At 41.0% G+C, this 16,647-nt stretch overlaps 1 protein-coding gene across 1 annotated transcript; it reads left to right on the top strand.

Moving 5' to 3' along the window:
* The first annotated feature begins 2,142 nt into the window (after positions 1–2,142).
* Positions 2,143–6,282, top strand: LOC132253080 (uncharacterized). The gene is made up of 5 exons (XM_059734346.1): positions 2,143–3,429; positions 3,664–4,261; positions 4,330–4,334; positions 4,398–5,530; positions 5,631–6,282. Exons 2-5 carry the CDS (start codon positions 3,690–3,692, stop codon positions 6,165–6,167), a joined length of 2,247 nt encoding a protein of 748 aa, XP_059590329.1. The 5' UTR covers positions 2,143–3,429; positions 3,664–3,689; the 3' UTR covers positions 6,168–6,282.
* Positions 6,283–16,647: the final 10,365 nt, after the last annotated feature.

A 16,647-nucleotide genomic window follows, 5' to 3' on the forward strand; every position in this document is an offset into this window, starting at 1 on the left:
AAAAAATAGAAAAATACTTATAAAATTTCATAAAATCGTCTAAATATTGTCCTCTATTTTTTATTTTTGAAAATAATATAAATAAAAAATCATTTCTATAGAATAAGTAGAAGTTATTTCATAATAAAAGAATTTTAAAAAAATCATAAAAATAAATAAAATTAAGTAAAATATTAATTTTTTTTCTCTTTCCACGATCTAATATTAATATTAAAAATCTTTAAATATGATTTTTTGTTTAAAATTAACGTATGTTTTTCCAAATTTCTTTATAATTTTTTATTTAACAAAAAAATTTTAAATCAAACTATACTTGATGCATAAAATTTATTAATTTTTAAAAATAATTTAAAACTTAAAAACCAACTTGACTAGTGCTAAAAATTTATAGAACTCGATAATATTAAAAAATCAAGGAACAAACTTTATTTTAAATGACTTGGGTAGTTTTTTCTTTATATATATATATATATATATATATATATATATATATATATATATATATATATATATATATATTTTATTAAGTAAATAAAGTCCAAATTAAGTAAGATTTAATGTATTGGATCCATTAATGAATCTAATAAATTTTAAAAATAATTAAAAACTCAAATAGTAATCCAACTAATATTACAAATTTATGTATCAACAAAAATTGGTCTAAAAAAATCATTATTTAAAAAAAAAAAATTATTGAACAAATAAACTTCAAATTGAATAAGATTTATTTCATTTGATTCAATTTAAAGTCTAGCAATTTGTAAAAATAATTCGAAACTCTAATAATAAACTTATTACCACAAAAAAATATGAATAAATATTGGTTCACAATGACTTTATTATTTATTTTCTATATATAATTATATCTTTATAAATTTTATTACTATAAAAATGAATATTAAATCAAACAACACTTTATATTAAATTTATTAATGGATTTAACAATTTTTAAAAGTAATTTAGAATTAAAAAAATAGATCTAAATATTGAAAAACAATAATAATAATAATAATAAAGCAAAATTGATGTATTATAAGTTACGATTTTACTATTTCTCTTATATATACACCTGCAATTTTTAAAATTTTATGACTAGGTAAATAGATTATAAATTAAATAATAAATAATAAATAATTTAAAGTCTTTAATAATTTTTTTAAAATAATTTAGAATTCAAAAAATCCATATAATTAATTACAAATTAAATCAAAATATTTTAAAGCATTATGATTTTAATTGAATACTAAATATATGCATGAAATGAAAAACTTGGTTCATGTAAAAAAAGTTAAACCTTATTCAATATTCATGTTAACTAAAATATTATTAATAATTATTATTATTATCATTACTATTCATTTAAAAATACATATAGGAGGATGTTAATTTTTATATATATTAAAATAATATATGTCTTATAAAAAAAATATAACTTATGATTTTATTATAGTATTATTATTCACATTTTACTAAAAAAATATTTATTTTAAAATTTATTTGTAATAAAAAAACTATTTTATTTTTAATGAGACTTGAATTGAATTTAATTAATATTATATAAATTAAATCTATAATCATTTTACAAAGTCGAAGCAAAAAAATAAAAAATAAAAACAACTTATTCAAATAAATATTTTATTTTTTATTTTTAAAATATGTTCCTAAAAATAGCTTATCAAACATTCTTATTTTTATAAAACATAAAATTTATATTTTTTTTCTTTGACTTAAAATTAGTTTTTAAAAATAAGCTTAAAAAACATTACCAAACCAAACGGACCCTTATTTGTCTTGAGAATTGCTTTTTCCAACGAAATGTTACGGTCGGGGGCCCCAGAATTTGTTTTGGAGTAGCTCCTCTTCGTATCGTGAGACATGTGCTGTTTAGTTTAGGTTATTGTAAAAATAATATCTAGTTTACGTGTCAGTTTTGCTTTCCTCCTAGAGTCTAGGGTCTGCATCATTTGGTGCCTTTAGTGATTGACATAAATTTTTATAGGTCTTTGCGTATGGGGGTCTTTGATTTAACGTATGGTTTTTTTATGTTTATTAATACTAATTTTATATTGGTTCAATTTTAATCATTAAAATACCACTAAATCCTTCTGCATGTATTGAAAATTAAAATGAAAGGACTGTTGTCGCCTCGCGTGTCCGATGGTCCACGTTGCTGCTATATGGATGGACACGTGATTCTCAACACACAAGGGGTTCTTGATTCAGTGGTTGCACCTGCAAAAGGCATCCGGACAGAGTGTCCGGACGCACCCTCCGATGGTTTTATTAGCCATGGTGAGAAAGAGATATATCAATCAGTTGGCTTTTTTCTAGGTATCAAGAGGTTACCAGGAGATCCCCTTTCTTCTTCGTGCGAAGGTATATATATCCAGCTTCAGGGGTACTGTTCCTCTCATTAATGGTGAGGAGATCTTTTCTGTTGTGATGATGACAATAGGTGTTAGTAGGAGCAATATCATCCTATGAATGGCTGTCAGAGACTATGGTAGGTGATGCGGCCGTCAGAGATCGTGGGAAGCGATTATGCAGAATGATCGTGGGAAGTGACTTGCTGTCACTTCCTCTTGTCTTCTCATTCTGCAGGTGATGGGATGTGGACCATGGCTGCTTGTTGTGGTTGCGTGTAAGACTCGCTTTACTTTAATTGACCATCCAGAAGATTTATATCCGGATGGCTCATGCTGACTATCCGGATGTGTTGTGGAGACTATCCGGATGTGTACGCTCTGCCAGCGTCGTTTGCTCTTCCTTGGATAGGAGAAGATGAAACGTCGTTTGCCTTTCCTTGAGGCGGTCCGGATAGGATGTCTATACCATGCATATCCTTAGGGGAATCCGGATAATGATGGTCCGGCTGATAGGGGAATCCGGATAATGATGGTCCGGCTGATAACACGTGCCACGCGTCACTATGAGCCGCGTGCCACGTGTTTCCCAAGGGGAGGGGTCCCTACATTGCCCCCCTTTTTAACTTGCCTATTTTGCCCAAAAAATGGGCGGGTTAAAAATAACTGGCTTTTGAAAACTGAAGAAGTCTCTTCGTCTGACTGGGCCACGTGGCGAGTGGGGGTGCGGAAGCCAAAAAGGCATTTTTTATGACGAGCCGCCGACCCTGCGTATCCCCAGACAATATGTCGTTTCAATGATAACATGGCTGTTGGTTTGGCTTTCCGAGGGGCTGTCCTGCTATAAATAGGGTACTGTACCTCTTTTTGTATTTTTTCCTACTGCATTCTCTTGAGAGTCTTTCTTCTTACTGCTTTTTCTACGCCCTTTGCTTTTCTGAGAAAAGAAAAAAAAGACTCCGAAAGCTCTTTTGTACCAGTGCTTTTGTATCGCAACTTTGTTGGTTTGCTGCTGGTGATTTCGTATCAAGGCGGTACCCGTTCTTCTTCTTCGGTGCTGTATTTGGTACGTATCTCTTTGTTACTGCCGTTCCTTTGGTTGCGTTTGCTGGTTCTTTATACTTGCTTTCTGGCTTGCTTGGGCATTGTTTTGGACGAGTCGTTCGCAATTGTTGTTGAATGTTGGTACTTTGTTGTTGTTTGGAGGGGTTTTTGAGGGGTTTTTCTGACGGCTTTGAGTTAGGGTTTGTGTATTTTCTGATTGCTTGGTCTGAACCATTTGCATTGTTTTTGCGTGTAGATTTTGCTTTGGCTTTGTGGTAAGAAATGGCTCCAAAAAAGATTGTTTCGTCTGTCCGGGTCAGCGAGGCTAGCGAAAAGGCGATAGACAAATTAAATGCGAAGGAGTTCCGGGAGCGATTCCTGATCCCCCATGACGTATTGATAGACCTGGTGAACGAGGAGGCGGCTATGCCTACTGAGAAAGGTGGAAAAAACGCTATCCTCTTCACAAAGGAACAATTCAACGCGGGGCTCCGGTTCCCTCTGCCGGCGTTGTTCAAGGAATTCCTCCACTTCTCTCAAATTCCCCCCATCTTTATTCACCCCAACCTTGTCCGGGTGCTGATGGGATGCAGCATCATCAACATGCTGTACAGCCTCGACCTGACGCTACTGGAAGTGTTCTTTGTCTATTCCCTGAAGAAAGCAAAGAATGATATCTTCAGTGTGTCCGCTCACCTGCCCTCCCTTCAAATGGTGACAGAACTGCCAGATTCGACAAAGGGAGGGGCGAAGGGGCTGGTGGCAGTCTGGGGTGGATGGGCGGGGCTATCGCAGCATCCGTCGAGGCCTTTTTCTCCGAATTATACCCTAAAAGTTCCGGGTAATCTTGTTTTGCGATTTTTTTTTTTTTTTTTTTTTTTTTTTTTTTTTTTTTTTTTTTTTTTTTTTTTTTTTTTTTTAGATTTTGCTTTGCTGATTTTTTCTGATCTTTCCGGGCGGAATTCTCACCTTTTGTTGCTGACAATGCAGGTTTGGAATTGAGGGGCCACCTTGTGGATTGGGTGGAAAAGGCATCCTTTGCCTGTGTCTGCAAATTATTTGAAATAGACCCCAAGGAGAGGGCCTACAAAACATTGCTCTCGGCGCGGAATTTGACAGAGGTCGTCCGGGAGCCCCAGGAATATGTTATCAACATCCTTCCTAGGAAATTGGCAAAGGATGAGATAGTGCCTGGGGAGCATTATACAGTGAAAGAGCTCCCCCTCTATCAGGAAGCTAAAGAAGCTGACGCTGAAAGGCGGCGAAAGCTCCTGGAGGATAGAGATCAGAAAAAGACTGAAGGCACTATCCGGAAGGCTCCCGGGCAGAAGCGGGGTCCGGACTCCCCTCCGAAGAAAACTTCAGGAAAAAGGGGGAAGCTGGTGAAGAAGCATGGGAAGGATGCGAAGGAACCCACTCCTCCCAAGGAGTTTCCTCCTCCACAAACTACCTATGAGGGGGAAGTAATGATAGAGGAGCCAGTAAATGCTGCTCCGCATTCTATCTCAAGCGGCCCCGGGCGCATGTCGGGGTTGAATCACTCAGGTCCCTCCTTAATCGCGGCTGCGCGTCTAGCCAACGTGGCTGAGGAAGCTGCATCTATCAACCATCCGGGCAACCTCAATCCGGATGCAGCTGAAACGGCCCCGTTGGAGGAAGCGGGGGCAGAAAGCCAAAGTCAGCCTTCCGACGACCCGGATCGCCTGGCTATAGTCCTGGTGAAAGAGCCTCCCCTCAAGAAGCCGCGTTTGACGCGCGATCTACAGTCCGGACTCTTTGAGCGGCTTCAAGAGCGGCAGCAAGAGATTGAAATTAGTTGCGCTTCTGCCCATGACGCTCATCCGGATGGAGGCGAGGTGGAGATGGCTACTGAGACCTCAGCCGTTCCGGCAATAATTCCGGCTGAGGATGCATCCGGACCTATGTGCCCGGACGAAAATATGGGGGCTCCGATTCCGGGACACGAGCTACCCTCTCCTTCCTCATCCGAGGAGCAATCTGCTGATGATGCCGCTCCCGCTAGCCCTTTCAGCTACGCGGAGTTGGAAGCTAAGTTAAAGCAGATTACTCCTGACTGGAAAGCCATCAAGCCCTCTGCTAAGATGTTTGATATGATAGAAACGGTACGCCGTTGTCTTGTGTTTTTGCTTTTTGACTTTTTGTTGCACTGATGTGTTTGTTGTAGTATGATTTATGTTTTTGCTTTTCTTGTTTGTGTGTTAGCTGGTGAGGGGCCTCCGCAGCATGTCTCAACAACACGCTCTTTTTACTCAGCTGCTGCAGACCGCAGACTATATGAGGACCTTCTCCTCTCGGCACCAAGAGATTGAAAATCAACTGCGTCTGAGAATGGAGGAGGCTGAGGCCAGTCTATCCACCATGCGAGAGGAAAATGAAGCCCTCCGGGTGGAGTTGGCTGAGGCAAAGGGTCAAGAAGAATCAACTGCGGGCCGCCTTCATGAGGCGGAGGGTGAGGCAGCCCGGCTAAGGGATGAATTGAGTCGACTCCGGACAGAAGTTTTGAATGAAAAGAAACAGAAGGAAGACTTGCAGCTGCGTCTGGATGTGCAAAAAGAGGAACTTGAACGGGAGTTTGCTGTGGAAAGGGAGGAACTTGCAGCGGATTACCAGAGACAAGTGGATGATACATTTATCTTTGGGTATCGCTGCTGCATGAAGAAGAACGGTATAAAGCGAGATACCCCTTCAATTCCTCCAAGTGAAGAAAAGAAGCTCCATGAGAAACCTGCTCCCCGATAGTTTATATCTTCTTGCAATTTTTCTGCTGTAATTTTTCCTTCTGTATATTTTTGTGGTCCGGATGTCTTTTTGTAATTTACATTTACTCATATCAATAAAACTTACTTCTTTCTCATTTGCACTTGTGTACACTTTCTACTGATAATACTGCTTTAAATTAAACACATTCCATGGTCTGAGTAACGGAGTGCCATCTAGCTTTTGTAAATGATAGGCTCCATTTTCATTTGCCTTAGACACTATGTAGGGTCCCTCCCAATTGGCTTGGAATTTTCCTGCGCCTACTTCAGCAGTATTCTCAAAAACTTTTCTAAGTACTAGCGTACCATTTTTGAAGTTTCTGGGCCTGACTTTTCGATTGTAATGCGCTGATGCTCTTTGTTGATAATCTGCCATCCGGATGGATGCGCTTTCTCTGACTTCGTCTGCCCAGTCCAAATTTCTTCCTAGTTCCGTGTCGGCATCTTTTTGCTTTGCTGCATCAGTCCGGATAGTAGGAAGACCTATTTCAGTGGGAATGACTGCATCCATTCCATATGTGAGGGCAAAAGGAGTATTTCCTGTTGGTCGTCCGGGTGTGGTCCGATAGGCCCACAGGACGCCGGGTAGTTCCTCCACCCACTTCCCTTTGGCTCGCTCCAGCCTTTTTTTCAAGGCATTGACTAGAGTTTTGTTTGTGGCTTCCGCCTGGCCATTGCTTTGAGGATAACGTGGCGTGGAGTATGAATTCTGGATATTCAATTCCGAACAGAAATTCCTGAATGCAATGCTGTCAAATTGTGGACCGTTGTCAGCTATGATGATTTGGGGAATCCCATAACGGCAAACAATGTTCTTCCATACGAACTTGGTAACATCTTTATCTTTGATGCTTGCATATGCTTCAGCTTCTACCCATTTACTGAAGTAATCAGTGGCGACAAGAAGGAATTTCTTTTGGGCGGGTGCTGCTGGGAGGGGTCCCACTATGTCCATGCCCCACTGCGCGAAAGGCCATGGGCTTGAGACCGATTTTAATGCGATTGATGGTATATGTGGAATGGGAGCGTATCTTTGACATTTATCACATTTTTGGACATATGCTGCCGCGTCTTTCTTCATTGTTGGCCAATAGTATCCTTGTGAATGAGCTCTATGTGCTAGGGATCGTCCTCCCGTATGATTTCCGCATACTCCTTCATGTAACTCAGCTAACACATACTGGGCCTCTGAATGCCCAAGACAGCGAAGATAAGGCCCTGTGAAGGATCGCTTGTACAGGTGCCCCCCAATCAGGGTGAAACGGGCAGCTTGCACCCGGATTTTGTGCCCTCGTTTAGGATCTTCGGGTAAAGTTCCTGTCCGGAGATATTCTGCAATATCATGCGTCCACTCTTGATCATCCGCTTGGTTTGCTTCAATGGAGTTGCAAGTGGAATTTTCTGCGACAGAGGGATTGGCTTGTACATGGATAGGCAATAGAATGGCTTCTCTGATGGGGAGGGAAGCAGCTATACCGGCCAAGGCGTCAGCGCGCCCGTTGTCAGCTCGCTTAATTTTTTCAATTGTCCACTCGGTGAATTGCTGTAAGGTGCTTCTTACTTTGGCCAAGTATCGCGCCATGCGTGAGTCCTTAGCCTCATATTCTTTCTGGACATGCCTTACCACTAGTTGCGAGTCGCTGTAGATTCGGAGTTTGGAGACGGATAGCGCAAGAGCGAGGTCCAATCCGGACAGGATGGCCTCGTATTCTGCTTCATTGTTAGACGCGGAGAATCCCAGCCGGATGGCCTGCTCCAGATGTTCCCCAGTTGGGGACTGCAATAAGAGCCCAACTCCAGAGCCTGATGAGCGTGAGGCTCCGTCAACTCGTAGAGTCCACCACTCCTGTTCACCTGATTCGTGGTGCTGGTCGGGTCTTCGTGAATATTCGAGCACGAAGTCGGCCATTACTTGGCCTTTTTTGGATAATCTGGGTTGGAATTCGATTCCAAATTCGCTCAATTCGATGGCCCACTGTAGCATTCGCCCAGTTAAATCTGGCTTGTGTAGAATGCTACGAAGGGGCTGGTCGGTCAGTACAATCACTGGGTGAGCTTGAAAATAGGGGCGGAGCTTTTGAGCAGCACTTCGAAGAGCTAAGGCTGTTAGCTCCATTTTTGAATACCTGGTTTCTACATCTGCCAAAGCTCTGCTGACATAGTAGACAGGTTTCTGCTCCTTTGGCGAAGGGCAGCGGAATAGAACGGCGCTGATTGCCCATTCTGAGACAGCTAAATACATATATAGCTTCTCCTTTGGCATGGGGCTGCTCAAGATGGGCGGATGCATAAGACAGTGTTTAATTCTTTCCAACGCGTTTTGGCAATTGTCCGTCCATCCCTGCGTTCCAGCTTTTCGTATCGCTAAGAAGAAGGGTCGCAACTCGTCAGTGAAGCGGGCTATAAAACGTCCTAACGCAACGAGCTTGCCTGTGAGGCGTTGTAACTCCTTTTTGTTCCTGGGAGGAGGTGTCTCCATGACTGCTTTGACTTGATCCGGGCTGACTTCTATGCCTCTTTGGCTGACCATAAATCCCAGAAATTTGCCAGCACTCACGCCAAAGGCACATTTGGAAGGATTTAGCTTCATGTCATACTTTCGCAAGAGGTAAAATACTTCTTGTAAATGGAGGATATGCTGCTCTCGAGTTTTGCTTTTAACCACGATATCGTCAATGTATACCTCGACCGAGCGGCCTATCAGAGGTTTGAAGATTTTAGTCATCAATCTTTGATACGTGGCGCCAGCGTTTTTGAGTCCGAATGGCATGACTTTGTAGCAATAGAGGCCGTGTGGCGTTATGAATGCTGTTTTTTCTTCGTCATCCGGAGACATGGGAATTTGGTGATAGCCGGAGAAGGCATCCAAGAAAGAGAGCATCCCTTGCCCGGAAGTGGAATCCACAATTTGATCTATCCGCGGTAAGGGAAAACTGTCCTTTGGACATGCATTATTGAGATTGGTGTAATCAACACAGATTCGCCATTTGCCCTCTTTCTTTGGTACCACTACTACATTTGCCAACCAATCCGGATAATATACCTCTCTGATGAATCCGGCTTCCAACAATTTGTTAATTTCTTCTTGGATAACTCTTTGTCTATCCGGGTGAAATCGTCTAATCTTCTGTCGAATGGGTCTGGCTGCTGGAAAGACGTTAAGCTTGTGAGAGGCGATAGAGGGATGAATTCCCTTCATATCCGAATGTGTCCATGCGAAGATGTCATGGTTACTTCGAAGGATATTCTGTATGCTCTGGGTTTCTTCTTGTGTCATGAGGGAACTGATGTTTGTGAGGTGATCATTCTCTTCTGAGATTTGGATTGTTTGTAAGGGATCTGCTACCGGGGGATCCTTGTCCACCGGACCCAATAATTGCTATTGGTCGCGCGCAATGCTAGGTTCAGGGGGAGATGCATCTTCCTGGTTAGCGACTGCTTCACGTGCTATTTGGTAGCACTGGCGAGCGGCTAACTGGCTGCCATACAAGTCAGTTTGCCCTTCATTGGTGAGGAAACTCACCATTTGATGATATGTGGAGGGGATGGCTTTCATGTAGTGAAGCCATGTGCGTCCCAAGATGATATTGAAGGGTGACAATTCTTGCACCACCGAGAATTGCACGTTGAGAGTGACTGGTCCAGCTCGAACCGGCAGTATAATGTCTCCTAAGGATGTTGTTGATGATCCGTTGAATCCAGATAAGATTCGTCCGGGGTTTTCGAGACCTGCGAGACTGTGTCCCATATGGCCAATGACTGATGCTTGTACTAGATCGGCTGAACTGCCTGGATCAACCAAGATACGTCTTACATCAAAATCTCCTATTTCTAGAGAGAGGATGAGGGCGTCGCGATGTGGCTGTAGCGTCCGGGTGGGATCTACTGGTGGGAAAATGATTGTCCCATCTATGGGGCGAGGGCCCTCTCCAGTAAGACCCGGCCGGATGGAATTAATGCGCTCGCGTATTGACGCGGCCCGCAGCAATTTCTGCCTTTTACGCCTGGAATCGTATTCCTCGTCAGACGGGCCCCCATTGATATAGTTTATCACAGCCTTGGGGGCGACTGGGGCCCTCGGGGCCTCAGAGTTATGATGCTGAGATACGTCCCTTCCTCCAGTATCTGAGCGGAGGTACTGTTTTAAATGTCCTGCTTTGATGAGCCTTTCAACTAGATACTGGAGGGATCGACACGTCTCTGTTGTATGACCATGGTCTTTGTGGAAGGCGCATTTCTTGCTGCGGTCTCTTATGGATGGGTCCGTTTCGAGGGGTCTAGGCCACCTGAAGTCGGACAACCCTTGGATCATTGGGAGAAGTTTTTCGTATGATACGGATAGGGGTGTGGCGGGCGGCCTATTCGGACGACTCGGCCCGTCCTGTCTTCGGTCAACTGGTTTTGGACGGTCTGGAGGCTTGGCATGCCTGTCCGCATTATCTCTAGAAGCCCGTCCGGCAACCAAAACTTGTTGAGTGGCTGCACGCACGTCATCTTCGAGCATTGAATATTTGTTAGCACGTCTGAACAAATCGTCCATCGTTGTGGGAGGCTTTTTTGCCAGTGATTCAAAAAATGGAGTGCCCGGACAAATGCTTCTCTTGAAGATTTGTAGGACAGCATCCATGCTGCAAACCTCTATTTGGAGTACGGCTTGGCCAAATCGCTTCACAAATTCCCTCAAGGATTCGTTGTCTCTCATTTTTATGTTCTGGAGGGTGCTGATATTCTGCTTGTGTCGAGCAGAGCACAAGTACTGTCCCACGAATGCTTCAGAGAGGTCCCTGAAATTGTCAATAGAGTTAGGAGGTAGGCGATGAAACCATGAGAGGGCCTGCCCTTGAAGGCTGGCAGGGAATACTTTGCATAATAATGCATCGTTGCCAATATCGAGCGTCATAAGCTGTCGATAGTGCATGATGTGATCGAAGGGATCGTTGGTCCCATCGTATGTGGAAAACTTTGGTACGAGGAATCCTCTTGGGGGCTCGTAATGGGTGATATGAGAGCAAAAGGGCGTGGAGAGCATGTCATCCAGCCTTTTGCTGATGGAGCCAATGGGTGGCTCGTTTGGGAGGTTTCTCCCGGCTGGTCGTTCCGCTAGGTGTGAATGAACGTTCCGCATCGCTAGGGTGACTATGGGGTCACGATGCGGAGGTACGTTCTGCACCATGGGAGCGATCATAGGATCGGGGCGTGGCGCCCGGGTTGTGGCTGCTGGTGGCCTTGATCTCCCAGGCTCTTGTGGGCCTAGTCTTGCGCGCATAGAACTTGACAACTGTGATTTTCTATCACGCTGTCTTTTTGCTGAGAAATGAGTGGAATCTGAGCTTTCCTCACGGGGAGCTCGAGGCATGGGTGTGCGTGGCTCATGGGGCCTTGCGTTGTACGTTCCTGGGATAGCTCCTGTTGACCCAGGATATATTGATTCTGGCTCTGGCTTTGAGTTTGCCACCTGGCCTTTTGAGCGCTGACGACGAGGAGGTCCTGATGTTGAGGCTTGAATGCGTAACACAGCGTTTTCTTCCCTTAACCTCTCCGTCTCCTGGAGGAGAGCTTTTAGCTGTTTTTCGCTTGCCAACTGTCTTTTTTCGATGGCTTGACGCCATTCGTGATTATCTTCTTCCTCTCTACCAGATGATCGACTTTGGGAAGGTGTGGCCATCTTTGCCAGTGACTGAATCAAAATAAAAAGTAAAAGTTTCCCACAGACGGCGCCAATGTTGTCGCCTCGCGTGTCCGATGGTCCACGTTGCTGCTATATGGATGGACACGTGATTCTCAACACACAAGGGGTTCTTGATTCAGTGGTTGCACCTGCAAAAGGCATCCGGACAGAGTGTCCGGACGCACCCTCCGATGGTTTTATTAGCCATGGTGAGAAAGAGATATATCAATCAGTTGGCTTTTTTCTAGGTATCAAGAGGTTACCAGGAGATCCCCTTTCTTCTTCGTGCGAAGGTATATATATCCAGCTTCAGGGGTACTGTTCCTCTCATTAATGGTGAGGAGATCTTTTCTGTTGTGATGATGACAATAGGTGTTAGTAGGAGCAATATCATCCTATGAATGGCTGTCAGAGACTATGGTAGGTGATGCGGCCGTCAGAGATCGTGGGAAGCGATTATGCAGAATGATCGTGGGAAGTGACTTGCTGTCACTTCCTCTTGTCTTCTCATTCTGCAGGTGATGGGATGTGGACCATGGCTGCTTGTTGTGGTTGCGTGTAAGACTCGCTTTACTTTAATTGACCATCCAGAAGATTTATATCCGGATGGCTCATGCTGACTATCCGGATGTGTTGTGGAGACTATCCGGATGTGTACGCTCTGCCAGCGTCGTTTGCTCTTCCTTGGATAGGAGAAGATGAAACGTCGTTTGCCTTTCCTTGAGGCGGTCCGGATAGGATGTCTATACCATGCATATCCTTAGGGGAATCCGGATAATGATGGTCCGGCTGATAGGGGAATCCGGATAATGATGGTCCGGCTGATAACACGTGCCACGCGTCACTATGAGCCGCGTGCCACGTGTTTCCCAAGGGGAGGGGTCCCTACATTAGTAGCACAGATGGTACCAGGAGGGCACACTCAAGCACCTTAAGGCTTGGTCTTGAGTTCGAATCCTGGGGACGTCACCCCAAGGGCCAAATAAACAAATGGCCCCATAAGACTTTGCGCTGTCCGGCCCAACCCGGACACCAGAGCAAAAAGGCCGACGTTTTTGTTGGGACGTCATTTGTTTGTTTGGCCCTGGGCAGCCGCATGGGCCGGATACCAGAGTGGCCTCCCCAGGATTCGAACTCGGGACCTTAACCCTGGCAGTAGTCCTCCTGGTACCATCTGTGCTACTAGCGCAGATGGTACCAGGAGGACTACTGCCAGGGTTAAGGTCCCGAGTTCGAATCCTGGGGAGGCCACTCTGGTATCCGGCCCATGCGGCTGCCCAGGGCCAAACAAACAAATGACGTCCCAACAAGGACTAACCGATTCACTTGGATTCAATTCATCAACAATAATAGACTAATTAGATATTTGATTAGAAGAATTCAAATACTTCTTAAATTGAGAGCATAAGCTTTCTCATTTATTCTTTAAAAAAATAACTTATTTTGAATATTATTACCGAGGATAAAAAATTTATTTTCTTTTGCTAAAAATAAAAATTTTGCCTTTTAACTCTTTAAGTTATAATGGAGTCGGCTCATCCCCTTTATGGTTTATTTCTATGCATTGTTTGGCATTATAACACTGAGTTTTTGCAGGTTTCTTCTCTATTCTAGGTTTGTATCTTTTAGATTTTTGTCAAACATGTTTTATTTCTTTCTGGTTAAACTACTAGGTCGGGTGAGTTTAATAGTCTTTTGAGAAAGAGGGTACTCCTGAATGCCCTAAGTGTGGATCATCTTAATTTTATTTCCTTCCCTTCCTACCAACTCCTCGTCACTTTGAAGAGCTAGACATTTTTTTAACAAATGAAAGGGTTTTCTCTCACCTTTTTTTCTTTTAAATTTTGAAATAGTAATAATGATGAGAGACGGATTATTGCAACGTCAACGATTACTTTGATCTGAGTTTTACCACATGTGATTGGGGCTTGGTTCCCCAATAAGGGATGATATATTCTTTAAGCTCTTAATGATATTTTCTTTTTTTGTTTAGCATCCTCATCAATTCTCTTAGTTGTTTTTTTTCCGGTGAGTTTGTTTATGCTCTATGCTCCAAAACTTTCTTTGCTTTTTTACCCAACTCACTTTTGTTTCTTTCTCAAGAACAATGTTGAAAATGTGGAAGAAGATGAGATCCCTAAGTTTTTTTGAGGAGCTCCAATCAAAGTTCAATTTTTTGTTATCGATTACTCAACCTTTTTGTGGACCTAATGATGTAGATTTGTTAATGGGTAGTTCAAAGGAGGGTGATCTATTCCTACCCGAGGGTTACTTTGAGGTTGGCCAGGTTGTGTATTCCCTTTGAGTCTTTGCACCTTTGCTCCAAAATTTGCTCAATGATTTGCACCTATTCCCCAATCAATTGTCTAAGAATATAGTCAAACTGATCATGTCAATGGTGGTCTTGAACCATGTGAATGGTTTAGGGGATCAAAGTAGAATATGCTCTTAATAGTAAAGTGGTATAAGGTTTGGCATGAGTGGTACCTATCCCCTTGGTCAAGTATGAATGAGTTTATTGTGAGGGTTTCATTAACTAATAAGGATTTGGATAAGAGAATTCTCATAATATCAGGAAAATGGGAGTTTAGTGTGCTACTTTAAGAATAGCTCATTGAGTTGAGCAAAACTATGTACTATGGGAGTAATTGGTAAAAGCATACAAGAATAGGCACTTAGAGGTTGGCAGGAAGACTTGGCAAAGTAGTCTCTCACAATTATCCACTAATGCCACGAGTTGTCACTAATGATAGAGGATCTCAACTAAGCCTCTAATGTCATCATACAAATTGACCTTGAGGGTCATTTAATGGGTAAGTAGCTCTTCCTATGGTAGTCAAGGAATGATGATGATGTCTGGACTTGGTTCGACTCTTTTAGCGTTCATATGGTTCAGCCAACTCGCAAGTTCAACCGCTAAACTTTGCCAACCCACTTATCATACTTTTGTCTTAATCTAGCGTAGACCCCAAAATTTGCCTTAAAGTCTTTTTATTCAAAATTTCAAGACAAATTTTTATTCAAAAATTTTAAAACTCATTCAATTAGAAATATTTTAACCCTTTTACTCTTGACCCATAGAGTTTTATATTTATTTTATTTTGTTACATTATTTATTTGAAGAAAGGATAACATCGGAAAGAGAGAACATAATTTTTTAGGGTAAAATCATAATTTTAGGGAATAATCAATTTTTTTTTAGGTGAAATTTTTATTTTGAGAAAAAGAGAATTAGATTTTTTTATTTTTTTTTTAAATATGAGTTTTGGAATCATTTTTCTTAATTAATCTTGTAAAATTATGTAAATTGAAATCACTTTTCATAATAATTGTCAATAAAATCAAAGAACAATATTTTATTTTAACATTAATAAAGCTAAGAATCATTTTTAAATAAATTTTGTGAGGTTATGTGAATCGAGTTGTTTTGTATATTTACATTAATAAAAAAATGTTTCTTTTAAATTATTTTTATGAAATTACAAGAATTTAGTTGTTTTGTCTTGTGCAATCAATAAAATAAGGAAAATCATTTTTAAATTAATTTTATATGTAAGTTGAGCCATTAATGTCAATTGAGTTTTTTTTTTGTATTAATATTAATAATTAGAAAAATCATTTTTTGTACACTCATATGAATTGAATCAATTTTTATGTCGATATTAAGCGAGAAATCGTTTTGCAAATTAATTTTGTAAGTTTATGAAGATTAAATTAAATTTAAGAAGTTAATTTTTATTTATATTTTATGTTGTTAAAGAAAATCATTTTGTTTCATAATTAATTTTGTAAATAATAAAATTGTAAACATGTAAAATCAAATTTTACCATTTGCCTACATTCACTCTCCCCAAGCTCTTAACCAAGTGGGAGTTCCACTATATTTGAAGTTTCAACTAAGCTTTTAACTATTTTACACTTGGATTTTGACTATAATAGACTCTTATACAATCCCTTCAAGTCTTTACTCACTTGAAGTTTCTAACACTCAAATAACAAATTTAAATATCTCAACCTAATTCAACAAGGGCTTAAATACAACTCAAATGCTAGGATGAATAACAGGGGTGTACTAAAAAATATGCAAGTGGGGATTTTAATATACCAAGGAAAGAATGAGAGCTTTTGAGTCAAGAATAGGTAGGTAAACAAATAAATACAGGTGTTCTTATCTTTTTAAATGAAGTGGAACTCTCAATTTATAGGGTTTTAGTATTAGGAGCCAAAATGCCAAAAAATAGCCTTGATTAGTCGAGTAAGGGTTGACTAGTTAACCAACTATTAGGCAATAAATGCATGGTAGGTGACCGTTAAGCTTTGACCAGACCTTGACCAAGAAAACATAACCATTGACCAAGAATGCAAGGTTACTGGAAGAAAGAGAATATTATTGCATCTCTCGACCAGCCATTGACCAAGAAATCATAACCAGTCGACCGGTACCCTAATCGGTCGAGCCAGTTGACTAGTGTATTGATCGATTCACCATTTTTTATCTAAAAACCTATCTTTTTATATTATTTCTACTTCTAACACTTAGGCAAGGACTTTAGGTCAATGAGTATGTCAATTTTGAAACGATTCACATAAAGTTCATTTGATAAAACTCGGGTTTTAATGCAAATATAACTTTAATGCATAAACCGAGTTTTTAAAGATGCATGAAAAGATATGAAAATTCTAAGTGCACTAATGCATTCAACTTACATGGTTTTGTAAGATTAAAAATTCTTCTATGTGTCTTGATCTTGCATCTATTGGATCATTTGATGAATTTCTTAGATACTTTTTT

The sequence above is a fragment of the Vitis vinifera genome, chromosome 18 (genome assembly GCF_030704535.1).
Source record: "Vitis vinifera cultivar Pinot Noir 40024 chromosome 18, ASM3070453v1".
In the NCBI taxonomy this organism is placed as follows: Eukaryota; Viridiplantae; Streptophyta; class Magnoliopsida; order Vitales; family Vitaceae; genus Vitis; species Vitis vinifera.